This window comes from Bombina bombina, chromosome 6 (genome assembly GCF_027579735.1).
Source record: "Bombina bombina isolate aBomBom1 chromosome 6, aBomBom1.pri, whole genome shotgun sequence".
NCBI classification, from domain to species: Eukaryota; Metazoa; Chordata; class Amphibia; order Anura; family Bombinatoridae; genus Bombina; species Bombina bombina.
The window spans coordinates 325,173,017-325,195,705 of record NC_069504.1 but is presented as its reverse complement, the minus strand read 5'-3'; the positions used below and the strand labels follow the sequence as shown (position 1 = coordinate 325,195,705).

Here is a 22,689-nt window from a genome sequence, read left to right as displayed (position 1 = left end):
ACAGGCAGCCACTTATAACTGCATACTTTTATTGAGGCCGCACTATTCTGCTAGTACAGGAAATAATAGTTTAAAGTAGCAGCAATACCTGTACACAAACAACACAGGTACCTTATTTAACATTCTCCTGCCACCACCTCTCAGGACACTTACTAGTCTCTTAAAGGCTTTCCCTACTATACGGCAGCCCTTGCCCCTATTTGTTGCTGACTCTATCAACAGGAGGTGCTGACATAGAAATGTGATTTTTTGTGCTGCTGCGTCAGCCTTTGTTCCTCTGAGGCCCTTGCACAGAGTGGAGTGTTTTATTTTACTTGAGTGTTGTGACTTTACATAACTTGCATTCTTTCTCTTACAGGAGGTGGGGCACCACACTATTTAGACCCCAGTTCCTCCTGCCTGCTCACTGCACTTATTTACCCTGTCAGCTAAAAGAGAAGACAAATTTAGCTTCTCATTTTGTGCATTGGTCGGCAGGAGTCACTGACTCTGGTAGTATATGTTGCTAAGCTCACTCTGGTGTTAATCACTTTTGCTCTCATTGAACCCCCCCCCTCGGACTCCTCCTTTCCGGCCTGCTCACGTAGACTGGTCACTTCCACTCTCCTTTTTCCCTTCCTTTGGGTCGTATCCCTCCTTCCCTGAGTCCGAAGGGATAACCTATTTCAAGGAATATAGAGGTGCCCCACTATAAATTATAAATTATAAACTATAAATTAAAGGTGGTTTTTTATAAGGCACCACTGGACCTCTTTCTCCGCGTGGGTCGGCGTCTTCTGATAAACACAAAGTGTTGTAGGGCAGCATTCTGCCCATAATCGCCGCTATGGGGAGATAGAGGTCACTAGTGGTCGACTGGCACCGCTCCGTCATGTAATACTGTTGTGCATGTATGTTTTCTTCTTTTTTCTTTATCAACCTGTCAGGTCCACAAACCTCTTTCATAATCTCTAACTAAGGTTTAATTGTTTAGTATAGGGTATTTTCCTCTCATTTGAAAATGCCCCATAATGCTAGGAGACATTCGAAAACCCCAGGTCCAGTTAAAAAAACGGTTCTGGATCACTTCACGCAACCCACTAAAGACCAGATTGAAGATTTTAGCAATGGTCAGAGTGACTCTGAATCTCTGGGGGACAGCTCCCAACCTGACCTCACGCCACAGGTCAGACCTCAGCACCTAATCACGGAGGAAACCCTTAAAAAAATGCTTGCAAACCAAACCATTTCCATTACCAAGGAAATTCAGCGCAACCATGCTGAACTCCGCAAGGACATCTCTGAGATTGGTGACAGGGTGGACTCCCTGGAAAGAAAACAGGATGATCTTGCCACTGACCACACAAACTTGCTGGCATACTCGGAATCTCTGGCGGACCAGATCAGTCAGCTGGAGTTTAAACTTGCTGATGTAGAGGATAGGGCACGCAGAAACAACGTAAGGTTCAGAGGAATCCCTGAAGACTTCAAACCTTCCTGAAAGATCTCTTCAAAGACCTGCTAGGCCCAATGGAGGGGCTAACTGACACCATGGAAAGAGCCCATAAAGCCTTGCGGCCTAGAACTGTCTCACAGGAGAAACCGAGAGACGTCATAGTCTGTTTCCATAGCTTTCTCTTCAAGGACAGACTCATGCAGGCGGCCTTTAGAAAACCACAGAGATCAGAGAGATTCAAGGACATACAGCTACTGCCCGACCTATCTGCGCACACTCTACAGCACCGCAGATACTTCCAGCCAGTTACTTAGATCCTCCGCAGGGAAAATATCAAATACAGATGGGGTTACCCTACTAAATTAATAATTACAAAGGACAATAAAACATTCACGGTGACTTCTCTTTCTCAAGGGACGTCTCTCCTGGGTCAATGGGGCCTCATGGCAGTGGACCCTAGGGGACCCCCTGCGACCCAATCCAAGCTGCGAGTTATGGCCCCCGAGTGGTCGGTTAAGGAACAAAGACCGAAGAGGATGAAAACACAGCAGCCCTTGGACTCCATCCATCTGGAGTCTCTGTCCTCTTGAGAGGTCATATTTTCTTTAGTTATATTTCAGGGACCTGACGGGTTATAGTATGCCTACTTCTGCTCACATTTCCTTTAGGTGTTATGCTGCCAAATTAAGGAGTGGGGCCTGTATTGTATTGTGTTGTATGAAACATGTAATTTTTTGATCATTTATGACTGCATTCTATTATCTCGTGTCAGGCCTGTGTGCTCACACTGATCGCTACAGCACATCCCACAGACACGACATGGTGAAATGCTTCGGTCTTTACTATCTCTTATGACCACATTCTATTGTCTCATGCCAGGCCTATGTGTCCATGCCGATCATTACAGTTTATTGGCTCAGGTCGGGCCTAAGTGTCCGCTGTGGCTTGCATTTCACAGGCATGGCACAATAGAATACTCCTGTCTCTACTCTCTCTACCTCTGGCCGATAGATTTGAATATCTTGGAATGTGGTTTGTACTGTCTGAAATACGCTACCTTTTGATCATATAAGTCCTCATTCTATTGTCTCCTGTTAGGTTTATGTATTCAGAATGTTCATCACATCTCTTGTTGTATGCCAGATTTATGTGCCCACTATATATTACAGGTTGTCCGAGATAAAATTTGCCTACCTCTACCCCTATCACTTTTTTCTGTTATGCCATTAGGTTATGGAGTGGGGTATGTATTGTTTGGAAAATCGTAACCATCTGATTATATATGTCGGCACTCTACTGTCTCACGTTAGGCTTATAGGCTTACAATTTTTATTACAATTTGCTGTTTTCCGTCAGGCCTCTGTGCTCCCTCTGTTTTACATATCATAGCCATGACACGATGGAATGATCTCATCTCTACTCCCCTCACCTTTTGTTGATACACTGATGTATCATGGAGTAGGGCCTGCATTGATGGATATATACAACTTTTTGATCATATGCAACTTCATTCTATTCTTTCAGGCTATGCTTATGTATTTAGTCTGTTAATTACATTTACTGTTTCTTGTCAGGTCTCTGTGTTCACTTAGTTTATTATTTTTGGGTTGTATCCTTATTGGGCCCACAGGTTGACATTTATTTGCACTTCAGTTTGTTCCCTCATCACATATACACCTAGTTAGCGGAGTGGGGCTGGACCTCCTAGCTCCTCCTCTCGTGCATTCACCCTTAGCTCCCCCCTCATAGGTTAACCCACGCCAGGGTTCCACCTAGGTGGACTATTTCCACCTGTCTGTAGGTACTTTTCTTCCTTACGTGTTGACTAACACCCCCTTTCCCTACCCTCACATACCTCTTATCAAGAGTACGTCCTAAACCTCCCAGATATTATTTCCGCCCGCCCATTCCTCTGGACTAGATACAAAGAATGTCCCGCCTGCAAGTCTGCACACACAATTCTAGAGGTTTAAACTCTCCCTTTAAGAGGAGCCTACTCTCCCGCATGCTTAACCACCATAACCCCGATGTAGTGTTTCTACAAGAAACCCACTGGCTGATTGATACTCCCCATAGATTCTATTCTCGATCATACATGACCATTGAGTGCTCTCCATTCACAAAAAAAGCCAGAGGGACTGCTGTCATGATTCACAAGAGGGTAGCTTATGAGGAAATCCAGGTATTAAGGGACCCCCAGGCCAGATTCACTATAGTGGTTTGTAAGCTAGATCATGTCACACATACCCTAGTCTCGGTTTACTTACCAAATTCCCACCAGCCTGCCTGTCTCAGGAAAATTCTGAGATGAATTGACCAACACAAACAGGGTAGAGTCATAATTGCAGAGGACTACAACATGATCTGGGACACCAAACTAGACCGTAAGACGCTAACCCCAACTAGGATCCCCTCCCAGCTAACTCTCCTCTCCACACGCTTCAGGTCAATCATGTCTGAATTTGGGTACTATGACATTTGGCGTTCACTACACACCACAGACAGGGATTTCACCCACTTTTCCCAGGCGCATAAAACCTACTCTAGGTTAGACCACATCTTCTGCTCGGTGGGAACTTTGGACTCAGTGCTCCAATCTAATATTCCTCTCTGCCCATGGTCTGATCACGACCCAGTCCTTGCGGACCTACAAAAGCAGATGGTCTCTTCCGTGCAATATTCTAGCGGATATTCCCTTCAGGGAGGAGTTGCGAAGAGATCTCACAGAACTCATCCACCTCAATGATAATGGCCAGACAACTGATGATACACTCTGGGGAGCCATTAAGGCAGTAACCAGAGGCTATATTATCCGCAAGCAAGCCCACCTTAGGAAGAAAGCGGGACTTTCTCTAGCCCAAGCCCACTGTAAACACTGTCATCTCAGATCTTAGCCGTGCGCTCGCATATTAATCATCTAGAACTGCGACGTACACAAGAGAACCTCACAAGACTCAAGCAGTTATTTTATTATAAAGGTAATAGGGCAGACGCACTGTTAGCAAACAAATTGCGCCAGCGGAATAGCACATCTCGCATTCATCAAATTTCGTACAACAATAAGACCCATAAACTCCCCTCACAGATAGGGGAATGTTTCTCAGACTATTACTCCAAGCTCTACAACCTTGAGAGTGCTGAGACTATGACCCCTGCTTCTACACAACAGATCAGAAAATTTCTTGACTCACTAAATTTACCATCCCTATCGACGGAACAGCAGGAGTCCTTGACTAACCCGTTTACTCTGCTGCAAGTAAAGCAGGTTATCCAGCGCCTCAAATCCCATAAGGCCCCTGGTCCAGATGGCTTTCCCGCACAGTTCTATAAGACTTACAGCTCATAATTGTTGCCGTTGCTCCTTAGGTTTTTTAACATTGCCAGACAAGAAGGAAGTTTTAAAAGGGAATTTTTGGAGGCTGAGATCATTATGATTCCCAAGCCAAACAAAGACCCCTCCTTCTGCCCCAACTATAGGCCTATTTCGCTTATAAACGTGGACATAAAAATCTACTCCAAACTGATTGCTAATCGAATTTGCAAACTCCTGCCTACCCTAGTCAACCCAGACCAAGTAGGGTTTATACAAAATCGTGAGGGCCAGGATAACACTAGACGCCTCATCAATATTTTTTGTGAATCGACGAGAATGAACAAGCCTTTCTCGGTTATCTCCCTTGATGCCGAGAAGGCCTTTGATAGAGTCAGATGGAGCTACCTCTGGGAGACTCTCGACGTTTTCAGATTCCCCTCCGACATACGCCTCGTGATTCAAGCTCTATATTCCAACCCCACGGCAACGGTCAGGGGGATGTGATTTCATTCAACTTCATTCCCTATTCACAATGGCATGAGGTAGGGCTGCCCTCTCTCCCCGCTCCTGTTCACTCTGGCAATTGAGCCGCTGGCAGAAACAATCCGCGCCAGCAAGGATTTAGAGGGAATTACACTCTCAGGCTCCAAACACAGCATCGCCTTGTTTGCGGATGATGTGACGGTGTTCTCTGCAGACCCACTTCGCACGATCCCTAGACTCTTGGAAATTCTGGAGTCTTTTGGCTCTCTTTCCTTCTACAAGCTTAACGCCCCCAAAACAGAAATTTACTGGTGGGGTTATCCCCAGAATTATGTCTCAGCCCTTCAAAAGAAATTCGACTTCAAATGGTCTAGCAAAGGGATTACCCATCTTGGAATTAAAATATCTAATGACCTGAAACAGATGGTCAAGGATAACTTTTTGCCCCTGCTGGCAGATCTACGAGCGTTAAAAAATGTCTGGGATCACAAGAGCATTTCTTGGATGGGCCAGATAGCCTCCCTTAAGATGTTGTTCCTTCCGCGGCTCACCTACCTATTTAGATGCCTCCCAATCAGAATTCCCACCCACCTTCTGCTACAATTTCAAAGCGAGTGTACTAAATTTATTTGGCAGAACAAAACCCCCAGAATAGCTCATAAAACCCTTCAGTTCCCAGTCCAGTTGGGGTGGCTGGCCTCCCCATCCATATTAAAATAATATGAGGGAGCCATGCTCACGCACATCTCTCAGTGGGGAGTACTCCACTCCCGAGATGGGTGGAGAGACATCGAACAAGCCTCTCTACCCTTCAATATTTACTTGAAGGACCTAATTTGGACCCCGGTTCATAGCCGTAGAACCCTGAATATACACAATTCTGTAGTCGTGGAATGCCTGGCTGTTTGGGACAAGATTCGTCACCGCAAGCTGATTGCGCCACACCCTTCACCGATCACTTCTATTCCAGGCCTCTTTACAGGCCTCCCTGAAATGCAACCCAACACGTGGGCTAGGTTAGGGGTGAAGCAAGTTTCAGACTTCTGGTCTGAGTCCAGCGGGGATGGTTATTTCTCATTGTCTAAGGACAGACCTGGTGAAGATATTCTGTCCTATCTCCACTTCGAACTTACCAGGATTAAAAGTTTCCTCTCTAGCTGGGGTTTTTCCCCCTCCACTTCACGTCAGCTTACCCCATGGGAGTCTGTGTGGAGGGGGGGGCAAAGACTTCACAAGCCTCTATCGAGACATTACTGTCTCCTGGAGGGTACGGTGCCTCCAGACCTGGCTCCACATTTAAGTAAGTGGGATATTATCCTTCACACTCAAATCTTGGCTAACGCTTGGCAGGGATCCCTCACCCTAACCAAAATATCACTGCATTGTGTGACAATGTTCGAAACACACTATAAAGTTATTTCCCAATTTTATCTGGTCCCAGTGCGGCTATCTAAAATGTTTCCGACGTCTTCTCCACAATGCTGGAGGGACTGCGGTTCCCAGGGAAGCATGCTCCACATTTGGTGGGAATGCCCTAGGTTGTCACCTCTATGGAACGTATGCTTCCGCACTCTGTCTGCTCTCAAGATCCACCTACCTAAAAGTCCAGTCACAGCTCTTCTACACCTAAATTTGCACGTCCTCCCTAAACATCAACAGATCTTTTGTGTTTATCTCCTGTCATCAGTTAAACTAATATTGCTAGATGCTGGAAGAGGGGCTTCTCCCCCTAGTTGGCCTGATGTTCTTAGAACTATGGCCTACTTACATTCCATGGAAAGAGACATATTCTATAGTCTTGAAAAAAGTGACCTTTTTGAGATGGTTTGGGCTGACTGGACGGACACACATGACACCACATGGCTTCCCCAGGTTAGGGTTTAAGAATACACACTTCGTCTGCCTCAGACGATTCTAGATAGGATCCCCCCCCTCCCATCCTCCTTTGATAATTTCTTAGAAATGTACCTACTTCTACCTCTGATACTTTGATATTTCAATTTTCTTTTTGTGTTGTTCTACTCAAGCACTTTTTGATAGGTTATGTATTACATTGTGTAGGGGCCCTGCGAGTCCCCAATGACTGTTACATTTTGTTTAAATAAATAAAAATTATTTGAAATTTAAAAAAAAAAAGAAAAAGGTTTTAGTCCTTGAAGAACTAACTCAATCTTTCATTCTTCTGAGAGTGATAAAACTAGTAGTATCAAATATTCCATAGTAATTTGCCACAATTCATGGTCTGTCTCCTTTCTTTGGACAACTAAGAACTTAATGGGACAATAAATACTTTGTAATTATAAGATTTTTCTGCCACCATATAATTAATTAACATGGTGGCAAATGATTTTTAATAGCCCAACTCCGCCCACTACTTTACTTATTTGGTGGATACAATCCTTACTTGTTTATGGAGTTGATCCACGCATGTTAGCCAAATTATCATTGTTTTGCAGTTCCTTATGTGATAATTGCTGTTCAAAACAGTTAGACACAGATATGTGGCAGGGTTAGGCTTGCCTATCATAATAAAAAAAAAGTTTCAGACTTAAATTACAGGAATAAAGGATAAAATCAATAATTGTATTGTTAAGTTTTATATTAGAATAATATATTTTTTTTTTATATTAGAAACTCAAAGGGCCCTCTGGTTTTACACAATCAATTGTGAGGGAATTCATGTCTTTTCAGTCATCTCAGTTGTATCTGAACTAACTCTGACCTGCTTGAGTTGGCAGAGAAGTTAACTAGCAGTGGCTACTTAACTAGCATAGCAAATACATCAGCAGCTTCATAAATGGAGCCCAAAGTGCTAACTGTCCCTTTAAGGTTATAGTAAAGGCACATTGAGAGAAATATATTTCTACTACTAACAACACTGTTACTTTGGACTTTGTCATCAATGCCTGGCAACCTATGTACATGACGATTCTATCATTTCAATTGGACTTTGCAACTTGATTTAAAGGGATAGTCAACACCAGATGTTTTGTTGATTAAAAAGATAGATAATCTATTTATTACCTATTTCCCAGTTTTTCATAACCAACACAGTTTTAATAATACACATTTTACCTCTGTGATTACCTTGTATCTAAGCCTCTGCAAACTGCCCCCTTATTTCAGTTCTTTTGACAGACTTGCATTTTAGCCAATCAGTGCTCACTCCTAGGTAACTTCACGTGCATGAGCTCAATGTTATGTTATCTATATAAAACACATGAACTAACGCCCTCTAGTGGTAGAAAACTGTCAAAATGCATTCAGATTAGAGGCGACCTTCAAGGTCTAAGATTAGCATATGAATCTCCTATGTTTAGCTTTCAAATTAGAATACCAAGAGAACAAAGCAAAATTGGTGATGAAAGTAAAATGTAAAGTTGTTTAAAACGACAGGCCCTATTTGAATCATGAAAGTTTATTTTGGACTTGACTGTCCCTTTAAGGTTGTTTACAATATTTATTGTTTTTTTTTACTTATGTTGCTTCTTGATGTAAAAATCCTATATAATAAAAGGCTAAGTATGTTTGTCCGATGCAGTCGTGCGCAGTAGAGACTGCACAAGGACAAACATACCTGGCCTTTAGGATCTGACAGCAGAGCAGAGAGGGTGTGCGGAAGCGGCCATTGTGGGGGCATGGCCGGTGGTGTGGTCAGGCGGAGCGGCCGTGATAAGGGGGATGTGGTCGGCGGGAGTGCTGTGATGGGAACGGGTCAGATGGGCATGACCGGGGCGTGGTCGAACAGAGCGGCCGGGACGAGGGGGCGTGGCCAGTAGGAGTGCCGCGATAGGGCAAGAATGGGCATGTGAGAAAAAAAAAAAACGGGAGAGGGGGGGGAGAGAAAGAGAGCAAAATAGAGGGGGGAGAGAGCAAAAGAGAGGGGGGGGGAGAGAGAGCAAAATAAAGGAGAGAGATCAAAAGAGAGGGGGAGAGCAAAAGAGAGGGGAGAGAGAGAGCAAAAGAGAGGGGGTGGAGAGAGCAAAAGAGAGGGGGGAGAGAAGGAATGCAAAATAGAGGGGGTAGAGAAAGAATGAAAAAGAGAGGGGGAGAAAGAGCCAAAGAGAGGGGGTAGAGGGACGGAGAGAAAGAGAGCAAAACAGAGGGGGAAAAGAGTGAGAGAGCAAGAGAAAGGGGGGAGTGAGAGAGCAAAAGAGAGGGGAGAGAGAGAGAGAAAAAGAGAGGGGGGAGAGAGAGAGAGTGAAAGAGTGGGGAAGAGAGAGTGAAAGAGAGGGGAAGATATAGTGAAAGAGAGGGGGAGAAAGAGCAAAAGAGGGGGGAGAGAGCAAAAGAGAAGGGGGAGATAGAGAGAAAAAGAGAGGGAGAGAGAGAGAGAGCTTAAAAGAAAGGGGAAAGAGATCAAAACAGAGGGGAGAGAGAGCAAAAGAGAAGGGGAGAGAGAGCGCATAAGAGAGGGGAGAGAGAGAGCAAAAGAGTGGGGGAGAGCGCAAAATAGAGGGGGAGAGAGAGAGCACAAAAGAGAGCGGGCGAGAGAGCGCGAATAAGTGAGGGGGAGAGAGAGAGTTAGCAAAAGAGAGGGGGAGGGAGAGAGCAAGTGGTGGGACTGCTGTACTACAAAAAATGGCCTGTGTACACTGGCTTTAGGACTAGTAGTATATAAAAAAAAGCAAGCAAAAAATGAAATATATAGGGAGATACAACTCAAAATGAAATAAATATGGTTAATCATATTTATAAAAAAAAGTATGCAGTGTACTCTCATTAATTATTTTGCCCTTTTCATGCAGTTTTCTGTTATATTGCAACTATGTTTTTTCCACTCCCCTAGAGAGGAAAGAGTTAGCAGCTCCCTGTTATACATGGATTGCTTGATCAGTGCAGAATCTTATTTATATTTTCCCCTAACTGTTTGCAGAAGAGAAAATAAGATACATACAGAAAAAGACTTCTAATTATCATGCAGAGCATTGCAAATTGTGCTAGCCTATAAGATTAAATTATTAAACACATAAAACATTCATTTTCTAAGCACATATTTTGCAATGCAGAGCTTTATTACAGATACTGTATATACTGTATGTCTTAGTATTAATGTTTTCTTTTCTATAGGTGTTTTAGCTAATGTATTTCGAAAACATGCTACAAGTTCATCCCAGGGAAGGAAATGGTGCATATTTGATGGGCCGGTTGATGCAGTATGGGTTGAGAATATGAATACAGTCCTTGATGATAATAAGAAAGTAAGTGAACTTTCTGCACATTGTCTTACAATTATGATAATCAAACAAACAATTGCAATATCGGAAAACAACAAACAAATGTTATAATAGGTTAAAGGCTCATTGTGGTCAAAATTTTAATGCACATAGATGAATTCCATCTTCAAAAAGAAACATATTTGCAATATACATGTATTGGCAAAAATGCTTCTAATAAAAGTTATCACTGTTTTATTGCGTGTGCACGTGCAAAATAGCTAGATATTCTGAGGGTACCAGAATTGTAAATACTGCAGCTGCTCAGATCATCAGTGGGGTTTGTTTCATTTCAGCTATTAACTAATTGAGTCATTACCAGATAGTACAAGCACCCTAGGTTCTCTGAGCAAGTGTTGTGTTTAAAATGCCGATGCACGGTGCATACTTAAATACACTTTTGAAACTGCTATAGCTTTTATTAGATCCATTTTTGCAAAAAAAAAATTCTATTACTAAATGTTTCTATTCTAAACTGAAATGCATCCATGTGTATTCCAATTTTGGATGGAACGTCCCTTTAAGTAAATCAAAATATATTAAAGGGACATAAAACCTAAAATGTTGTTTTTTTCATGATTCAGAGTATAAAGTTTTAAACAAAAAAATTATGCCTAGGTAGTCTCAAGAGCTGGAAGGTAGCTGCTGATTGGTGGCTGTATATGTATATATATATATATATATATATATATATATATATATATATAGTCATTGGCTTACCAGTATGTTTAGCTACCTCTCAGTAGTACATATCCTTCAATAAAGGAAACCAAGAGAACAAAGCAACATTGATAATAGAACTAGAAGTGAATCGGAAAGTTGTTTAAAATGGTAGGCTTTAACTGAACTATAAAAGAAAAATGTTAGGTTTAATTTCCTTTCATAGTCCAATGCAATTTCAGATGCTATTTCCTATTTGTTTATTTCAATCTCCAATAAATGTTTGTTATATATATGTGTGTGTTTAAAAAATGAAAATAGTAAAACCATGTTAAAAAGACATGAACAAATTTAATTAAAACATTTATGATTTCGATAGAGCATGTAATTGTAAATTCTCGTAATGCAGCGGGATCACCTATCAAACACTGTTTTTGGAAGTCCCCCTCGTTACAGGTAGGGATGGGCGAATGTGTTTATACTCGAATTCGAATGTTAGAACAAATGTTATTATAGAAATTCGATTTACTTAATAGAATGTTGATAAGAACGAATATTCTTAAAAATTCGATTTTCGAATGTACAGTTTTCGAATGTCACATTCGAATTCGAATGTCACATTCGAATTTGAATATTACATTTATAAAACACAATTGTAGACTAGAAACACTATCTCGAATTCGAATGTCACATTCAAATCGAATATCACATTCAAATTCGAACATTACATTTATAAAATACAGTATTAGACTAGAAATACTATTTTGAATTCGAATGTCACATTCAAATCAAATATCACATTTATTAAACAAAGTTGTAAACTAGAAATACTATTTCGAATGTGAATGTCACATTCGAATTCGAATGTCACATTCGAATTTGAATATTACTTTTAAAAAACACAGTATTAGACTAGAAATACTATTTCGAATTCGAATGTCACATTCAAATTTGAATATTACATTTAAAACACAGTATTAGACTAGAAATAGTATTTCAAATTTGAATGTGACATTTGAATTCGAATGTAGCATTCAAATTCGAATATTACATTTATTAAACACAGTTGTAGACTAGAAAAACTATTTAGAATTTAAATGTCACATTCGAATATTACATTTATTAAACACAGTTGTAGACTAGAAAAACTATTTAGAATTTAAATGTCACATTCGAATATTACATTTTGAAATTGAATGAATACATAGCTAAACATTCTATTATTCAAAAGAATATTTTCAAATTTTATTGAAAAATTTGAAAACAAAAATTTGAAAATAGAATGTTAGAATGCTATATAAACATTAGAAATTCGATTCGAACGAATGTATTAAAATTAGTTTTAAATTTTGAATTTTTAGAAACATTCGCCCATCCCTAGTTACAGGCCAGGGATTGTTGGTGGCCTAGTGGGCAGGCTTCATGGAACAGTACCACACATTAGATCTTTTAAAAATAAAGTTAAAAAAACAAATACAAATGGGCATTTGCTTGGGGGTATTACATTATATGCACAATAAAGAGAACCCTAATAAAGTTTATTTTATAGTTGAGAAGTCCCTCTTTTAAAAACATATATGAATTTTGTTTGTATGGTCAGATGATTACTGTGGTAACAATGAACACCTTGCAAGAAACAATGTGCTTTTTTCTGTACTACACAATGGGGCCTCTTTAATCTATATTATAACCCCCAAAATCCCTTATGGGCCCCTATTTCACATGTGGCTACCCTTGATGAAAATGTATTCAGGAGATCACAGTAACAGCTGTGGTCACTGGGTCATTTTCAATATTATTTACTAAAAGCTAAGCAAAATTATACGTTGTACAGTTTTTGCCACAGCTATCACACATGCCATGAATTATAAATATAATAATAGTATATTGTGAATCTGCTGGGTCTGATGAAAAAAAAACCAATATGTGATTTGTGTTGGCCACTCACTGAAATTTGACAACAATAGGGTTGAAATGTAGGTAGCAAAATTGGCTCAGCACTGGGGTGAAAAAAGGCTTAGCAGAGAAAAGGGTTAAAGGGACAGTCTACTACGGAATTTTCTGTCGTTTAAAAAGATATATAATACCTTTATTACCCATTCCTCAGTTTGGATAACCAACAGGGTTATATTAATATACTTTTTACCTCTGTATTTACCTTGTATCTAAGCCTCTTCTGACAGCCCCCTGATCACATAACTATTTATTTATTCTATTGACTTTCTTTTCAGGCATTTAGTGCTTACTCTTAAAGGGACATGAAACCAAAACATTTTCTGTCATGATTCAGATAGAGAATATAATTTTAAACAACTTTACAACTTACATCTTTTATTTAATTTGCATCCTTCTCTTGTTATCCTTTGCTGAAAGATTTATCTAGGTGAGCTCAGGAGCAGCAAAGAACCTAGGTTCTAGCTGCTGATTGGTGGCTGCATATATATATATATATATATATATACCGATTGTCATTGGCTCGCCCATGTTCAGTTAGAAACCAGTAGTGCATAGCTGCTCCTTAACCAAATGATACAAAGAGAATGAAATAAATTAGATAAAAGAAGTAAATTAGAACGTTGTTTAAAATTGTATTCTCTATCTGAATCATGAAACAAAAATTTTGGGTTTCATATTCCTTTAAATGACTCCACGTGTGTGAGCACAATGTTATCTATATAGCACACATGAACTAAGGCCCTCTAACTGTGGAAAACGGTCAAATGCATTCAGTTTGGAGTCCACCTCCAAGGGCTTAGAAATTAGCATAGAAGTCTACTTAGGTTTAGCTTTCAACTAAGTATACCAAGTGAACAAAGCAAAATTTGATTATAAAAGTAAATTAGAAAGTTGTTTAAAATTGCATGTCCTATCTGAATCATGAACGTTTAATTTTGACTAGACTGTCCCTTTAAGGAAATAAAATAAAACCATATTCGCCTCAAAATCCCTTTGTGGTAATCACTGTACAATATTGCAATGCTAGTCAGACTCAGCTATTCTCATACATATAGGCAAACTTATACCATTACACAACGGTGTAGTTGCTGGTTCTTGTTAATTTATGTAACAAAGGTATCAATTCACAACTCTTTTTAGCGCCGCTCACTGTATCACTATTCAGGTACAATAGTTTAATTAAACTGTAAAACGTGCTGTTAATTTCCATTTAAAAAACAGTTTATGAAGTCATAATCTTGTTTGTACATCTTCTTTGCAGATGCAATATTGTAATGGAATAATTTCACATTTTACAGTTTTAGTACGGCTAAAATTCATGATGAGAGAAGTCCTCCTATTAGAAACTCGTAGTCTTCTATCTGTTAGGGTCCAGATCTCATTTTACCCACAGGTAAAAAAGGCTATCTTGCACTTAATATATATATATATATACATATGCAAATGTGTGTCCTGCCCACTGCTGACATACTATAAAATAGCAATGAATAGAGCATTAATGAATCCATACCATGAGGCATATTTAAGAAATGTCTTGCGGACCTGATCCGACAGTGCAGCAATACACTCTCTGCATTTAACATTGCACCAGCATCTCACAAGAGCTGCTGGTGCAACGCCGCCCCCTGCAGACTCGCGGCCAATGGGCCACCAGCAGGGGGTGTCAATCAACCTGATCATACTCGATCGGGTTGAATTGTTGCGATTCCTGTCCGCCTGCTCAGAGCAGACGGACAGGTTATGGAGCAGAGGTCTTTGTGACCGCTGCTTCATAACTGCTGTTTCTGACGAGTCTGAAGACTCGCCAGAAACACGGGCTGTCAAGCTCCTTTCGTTGCTTTATAGATAGGCCCCTAGGTATGCTAATACACCTCTAAAATGTCTTCTGTGGCCATTCCAGAATGTCTTGTACATGCGCAATATAATAGAATGATTCCAAATAGTCTTGAAATACTTGCAAAGATGTTAAAAATACAATTTTGGGGCTTTAACAAGTGCCTTGAGGTGTTGATTTTGAAAAGGCAAATTGATATCAATGTTGTGTCCCACCAAAGCACAAGTGCTCAGGGTATTTATGATCACAATAATACTCAGTCTAATACAATATCACTAAGGGCAATATTAAAACCAATATAGTAGAAAGAACACATTCAGGGGTACAAAAGATACAATTCACAGAATAATCACTGTTCCTTCATTCCTTACTCACACCCGGTAGTATCCTTAAAGGGACAGTCTACAATATAATTTTTATTGTTTTAAAAGATAGATAATCCCTTTATTAACCATTCCCCAGTTTTGCATAACCAGCACTGTTATATTAATATACTTTTTACCTCTGTGATTACCTTGTATCTAAGTATCTTCTGACAGCCCCCTGATCACATGACTTTGTATTTATTATCTATTGACTTGCAGTTAGTACTGTGTTGTGCTAAATCTTAAATAACTTCTCGGACGTGAACAAATTGTTATCTATATGGCTCACATGAACTAGCAGTCTCCTGTTGTGAAAAGGAAATACAAACACGTGATTAAGAGGCTGTCAACAGAGCCTTTGAAACAGGCAGAAATTTAGAGATTTAAATGTTATAAAGTATAATAATCTAACAATGTTGGTTGTGCAAACCTGGGGAATGGGTAGTAAAGGCATTATCGATCTTTTTAAACAATAACAATTTTAATGTAGGCTGTCCCTTCATGTGAAGTGCTGCTGTATTTGTGGCAGGTCTTTTCTTTAAAGCTGCCAAGAAGAACCAGACATCTAAAATTAAAAGTACAGCACATCTCCAACTAAAGTGGTTTATTAACATACAAAACTTTCTTCACTGAGCGATAAGTTTTGAACTCATATCAAAATAAAATATTCCATACATGTTCAGTATAATCACAAGGTCTCTCACTTTCACGGGGCTAGATTAAAGGTGGCATGCTATTGTTCGCTCAGGGTCATTATATTGCAATATTGCGACTGTGCTAAATTGTGTGTCTATTACAAGTGGAAAGTAAACACTCACTGCCAATCGCAATTTAAATTTGCAGTTTAGCGTGACTGAAGACCTCACTTAAAGGGTACATGTGTATTTATGCATTTATATTTGTATATACACAAATATAAGCACATATATACATGTATGTGTGTGTGTGTGTATATGTGTATATATATATGAAAGGTATGGAGAAAGACAGGTGCACAGGGGCAAACTTTGTGTAATACGTTCACACTCAATGTATAAATAACAGTGGGAAAAATCCACGCTCACCTGGTATACCCTCAAGATATGAGGTATTTTAAAGGCACTTATGTTGATATACTCTGTCTCCTTGCACCCTTCCTGCTTGTCCACGGTTCTTCAGTAGTTCAAATGCTTTCAGCAAGTCCCAGCTTTCAATATTTTGCGGGTGGTTACCAGTGAATGAGGGGTGGATTATGTGTACTGATATGGGTTATTTACCAAATTAACAGCACTACACAATGTGACAGAATTAAAAACCCAATGTTTTATTTATATATGGTTAAAACATACAGTGAATCCCACTTAGATCTCAAGTAGGGACATATAAAATACCACATATATACATATAAAACAAGAGCTGTAGTTCAGACAGGTAACAGGATCCTGTGATATGGACCGTTTACAAGTGCAGACTAATATGCTCTCTAGTATCCAAGTTATGGAGCACCAAAGGCTTACCTCTAAACTGCCCCACTATATTAGATAGCGTGGCAGCTGAGTACCTTATGCAGCTTTGTGTAAGCTGTGCACACAATGCGTGCAATCTGTGACGTGTGGTGGGGGGCGGAGCCTAACACGTTTCGTAACCAATGGGTTACTTCATCAGAGGTGTGGGCCGCCCCCCAACCTAGCTCTATAAATGCGTGTGGCTTATTCTAATTAGCCTCCTTTTGGCCCCTCTATCGCCATTTTGTTTGTGGGCAAAAACGGAACTATAACACCAGTAGTTGTATTGTGCTATTTAAAAAATTTATATTAATAATTGTACTGTTTTGATACTATTTAAAATACCATTTAAGACACTTTTTCTAGTGTTTATTACAAGTGACAAATGTTTGTTATTACAAGTGACAAAACACTAATGGATAATGAACAGGTTGTGATTCGAGAGGCTGACAAGGGAGGAGGGATTGTAATTTTAGACAGGAAAGATTATCTGAGGAAGCTAATCGTCAACTCTCAGATAACAATACATATGTGACCCTGAGAAGTGATCCCACACCTATATTCCTAAGGACATACATGGAACATATAAATAATGGTTACCAAAACAGAGTACTTTCAGAAAGAGAGAGAAAATATCTAGCCAATGATGAACCAAAGATGGCAATCTTCTACTACTTACCTAAAATCCACAAGAGCCTAAACCCCCCCCCGGTAGGCCCATTATCTCGGGAATAGATTTGCTTACATTACGACTCTCAGAATATGTGGATCGGTTTTTAAGACCTATGGTGTTTAATTTAAGGTCATATCTTAGGGACACTCCCCATCTCTTACCAATTATAGAAGGGTTAGAGTGGAAGCCCACGTACAAATGGGCAACACTCGATGTAACGGCGTTGTATACATCAATCCCTCATGACCGGGGGATAAACGCCATTAAGAGATCACTAGATACTGCTAATCAGATTGCTCCTATCCAGAGGAATTTTTTATTAGAATCAATTAGGTATGTTTTACAGAATAACTATTTTAAATTTGAAGGCAAGTATTACCTGCAAAGTACAGGGACTGCAATGGGCACAAAATTTGCGCCCAATTTTGCAAACCTGTACATGGGCATATTTGAGGGAGATATGGTCTACGATAATTCTGAGTTTAAACACAAAAATGTGATTTTTTGGCATCGGTTCATAGATGACATTCTGGTCATTTGGGATGGTGAAGTAGATTCATGGGATACATATGTACAAGAGCTAAATGCTAATTGCATGAATCTTACCTTCACACAAAGACTAGAAGATTCCTCTATTGAATTTTTAGATGTCACTTTGTACATATCGAATGGGAATATATGCAGCAAGCTTTATAGAAAATCTACTGACACTAATGTCTATTTAGATGCACAAAGTAGCCATCACCCGAAATGGATAGAAAACATCCCGTTCGGGCAATTCCAGAGATTATGGCGAAACTGCACAGATATTAACAACTTTGAAGTAGAAGCAAAATGCCTTAAAGACAAATGCACAGAGAAACACTATTCAACTAAGACTATTCAAGGGGCATACGAAAAAGCAATTAAACTAGACAGAGAAACACTAGTACATGGTAAGAACCAGCAAACAAAAGTAACAACTGTGATTGAACCTGATACATCAAAGGTCAAACAAAAAAGAGATACCAGAATTAATTTTGTTACAACATTTAATGAGGGTCACTGGAAAATTAAAAATATAGTACAGAAAAATTGATCAATATTGAAAAGTAATCCAATATTGAAAGATACCATAGGTAACAAACCAAACGTTACATACAAGAAAAATAAAAACCTAAAAAATTTTCTAGCACCTAGCGACACACAGAAAACTAAAAAAACTGAGATGCAAAATAAAGGTCAGATTACCAACTTACAAGGCTTCTATAAGTGTTCAAGAAAAAACTGTGTTTGTTGTGCACATATACACAGGGATAAAAAATTTAACAAATATATAGATAGTGGAAAAATGGAGATAAATATCCTATTAAAGGTCTACTTAATTGTAAATCTGATCATGTAGTGTACATGCTGGAGTGCACTTGTAGCACCCCAAAAAGGTACATTGGACGTACGACACGGGGTCTTAAAATTCGTTGCTTGGAACATGTGAAAAATATTGAAGCAGGAATTCTTAAAAACCCTTTAATTAACCACTTCACACAAATTCATAGAAAAAATAAAAATGATTTTTTTATCAAGGCAATAGAACAAGTACACCAAGGCAAACGAGGAGGTAGTAGCCTTTTAGAACTACGTAAAAGAGAGACAGTCTGGATACACCAATTAGAGACCCTGGAACCTAAAGGGTTAAAGAGAGATATTGATTTGGCAGCCTTTCTGTAATCTCTTGCACTACCCTTCACAGTCTGTGTCCTTTCCATTAAGCGATTAGTGGTGTTATATACTATGTTTAAAAAAGACTGCTTGTTACATAAACTGTAAATTGTCTCACACACATATATATATCTATATAAAATATATATTCTTACTAGTGGATGAGAATATATATTGGGACCAGCAGATAACTTATATACTTCGAGCACTGATTACCCTTGTTTTTGTATGTATATATATATATATATATATATATATATATATATATATATATATATATATATATATATATATATACACACATACCTTGGAGCCCTTTCCAATAAAATACCTTAAAACATAAAAAAATATTTAAAATCAATTTTTATATTTTGTTTTTTTTACTGTGTATTTACTGTAAATATACTACATTCCAATGTTCTTCACATGGTAGAAAATGTTCTTAGTATTTTTAAATATATATTCCTACATATATCTGCATATGTTCATATAGATACTGTATATAGGTATAGATATATATTTAAAAATATTTTTTTTTTCCATTTTAAAAACATTGGAATGTAAAATGAGGTGTCAGGTTAGTGCACAAGTGATTAATGTTATTTTTTTTTTTTACTTTTATCAGCTACATTAAAGTCTATGGGGAGAAGTAGTTAGTTAATGTGATAGCGATATCTGAAGTCCTGAAGATAGCGCATTGGGTTTCTCTTGCGTGCAAGCCATTTACTTTGACTTGTAATAAACTCGCTAAAAGTTTACTTCTGATGGTGCTTGCGCTCAATCGAAAGCGATAAATAGCGCGTGCTACTTGTCATCTGGACCACATTGTGTGCCACCTCTTTGTCTCTGTAAGTCGAAAATGTGATTATAGGTGTGAGAAACACCTGAAAATGTTCTATTGTGAATGTGTTGAAGCCAAAAGTGGTCTTTTCGGACAGAAAAAGAGCCATAAAGAGCCGATAGATTTTGATCAATTCATATGTGTTTTCTGTTCACCTACCTAATAATATTCATATAAGCATCAACAATCTTCAAGATCTTAAGCGTTGCAGCGGTAAACACACCAGTAAGAAAATCCTTCCATCTCCTATAATATTGCATGGCACTGTTTTAAAGTATGAGATAACGCCAAACTTGAGTGGATATGAATTAGGAAGATTTATCGCTCTTTGGATTCTTAATGAATCAAGAAGAGTGAATCCAAAATTATATATTAAAAGATCAAGCTTTTCTTAATTTTTTAATTAACTTAACTTGAATAATTTTATTTTGGATTTCTTTATGCTAATTATTTTTTTTTATAGTTTATATATCATGTGTTATACTTTTCTTTGAAATATAAAGAGGATTACTTTTGTGTACAGTTATAAAATACTTTGTCAATTGTTTAAGTGGCCCTGTACTCAAATTCCCTAACATGCACATTATTATTACAATACTTTTGGCATCTGAATTGCTGTACTAACACAGCTATTCTAACATTACTAACTTGCATATTGAAGAAGAGTAGCATTTAAAGGGACAGTGTTGCTGTATACTTTCCTCCCCTTTAATGTGTACCCAAATATCTATTTTACCTACTGGAGTGTAAAGCCTTTATTTTTATAGAATGATAAGATAAAGACATCTGTTCTCCCTGCAAGTTTAAACCATTTTAATGGGCTGTGGTTTCAAAGAGCAATAAAAATAAACATAGAGGAACACTTCATTACATGTTGTACTTTGCAACTGGTATAGCAAGTAATTGAAAACACATTATTTTACTTAACTATGATTTTTTTATCCTTAATATATTTAGGGCCAGATTACTATCTTTGTATTTATAAATAGACATTTCTATACACATCTGTATATATCTATATACCTATATATAATCTTATATACCTATATAATCATGTGTGTGTCTTGTGTGTATATATATATATATATATATATATATATATATAGTACCAAACCTGCATCATATACTGTATATGTAGAAATATTTATTTATGAATAAATAGAAGATATCTCTGTTTAGCCAAAACTGTTTACTTTCAACACATAATACGAGTGCAACCCGACAAACACAAGCTCTGTTAACGCTTGAGCGGGAGCATTAATTAGCACTCCACTTGTAATCTGGCCCTAACTAAGAGCTACTTAAAATTGAACTATCACTTATGTATTTTTTAGTAATGCCCAATACAATATAAGGACAACTGCAACATGTCTGTTGGTGTACACGGGCTCACCTCTTCAAGCCTGAGAGTTTTTTAAAAAAACAAAAAACAAAGCAAGACTGGAATACATTTTTAAATGTGTCTTTTTTAGATGAAGCACAGGGAAATAGTGACCTGATATAAAATGCCCACATTTGTAATCTGTTGTTTATTTTGCAGCTGTGTTTGATGAGTGGAGAAATTATTCAGATGAGTTCCCAGCAGAACATTATTTTTGAGGTATTGGACCTCGAGCAGGCTTCCCCAGCTACTGTCAGCAGGTAACACATTATATTTTGCTTAACATTGTATTATTATCAGTAACTTAGCAATGGAGAGTAACTTATCCAACAACTGTCAGTTCTGACACAGCACATTGCAGGATAAAAATAATCAATGCCAAAACTAGGATCCACCACTACAAATATTAAAGCACATAGAAAATTCCTATTCCATTGATGGAAGCCAGAAATTATCACAACCTTCACTACTGTAACCAGACAATGCTTTAAAGATTCAGCAACATCTGGGTATAAGTAGGTTAGTTGTCAGAGAATAATGAGTTTTTTTAAATGACGCCAAAGTAAAACCACAAACCTTTTAACAATGCCATGTATCTATGGCCATTTTTTACCTTAGCACATTTTCAAATTAGATATTTCAGTTTCTAAGCTTTGACTGCACAGACATCTCTGGATGATCAGAAGATAGCAACCTTTTGGTAATCATTTTCATCATGTTATGTGTCCTTATCACTGCCATTCTTTCAAATAATTTGTCCCTTCTCAGCTGAGACTAGAGTTTCAATGTCTTCCCACACATAATTGCTAAAACTATTAAAGGTTTCTCTATTTCATGGTTGACATTACCTTTTACTCTACTGCTGATGCAAAGGTGTGGTTTTCTAGGAATAATCTATATTCCTGTAAATTTAGTTTTTCAAAAGGTCTCTTTGCCTTTTATAATTTATAAATATTCTTTTTTTTCCCATCAATATGTTAAAATAAATTAGAAGCTAATCGCACAATTATCCAGAACTACATATTTTACAGTTCTAAAGAAAAACACAATACATATACTCCAAAAACAAAGTACAGATAGACTACAAGATAGAAAAACACAATACATATACCCCAAAAACAAAGTACAGATAGACAACAAACAATATTTCCAGCACAAACAGGAAAAAATTGAGTGAATAACTACACTCTGCTACATGTGAAATTTCACTTCTACTGATATATTATATAATTAAACGTTTGAATGTGAATCCCATCTACTTGTGGACCTTGTTTCCTTTTGTCACTCTCATACATGTACATAGGGGCAGATTTATCATTGTACAGATGGACAGGGTTCAATGTAGTGGGA

General features: G+C 38.2%; 1 protein-coding gene across 1 annotated transcript in view; it reads left to right on the top strand.

Annotated features, from left to right (window-relative positions):
• Positions 1-22,689, top strand: part of LOC128664413 (dynein axonemal heavy chain 3-like) — a 2,586,207-nt gene that overhangs the window by 1,087,906 nt on the left and 1,475,612 nt on the right. Inside the window, exons 37-38 of the mRNA XM_053719244.1 lie at positions 10,302-10,432; positions 21,499-21,599. Coding sequence (XP_053575219.1) covers positions 10,302-10,432; positions 21,499-21,599 — 232 coding nt within the window. The remainder of the gene's footprint in view (positions 1-10,301; positions 10,433-21,498; positions 21,600-22,689) is intronic.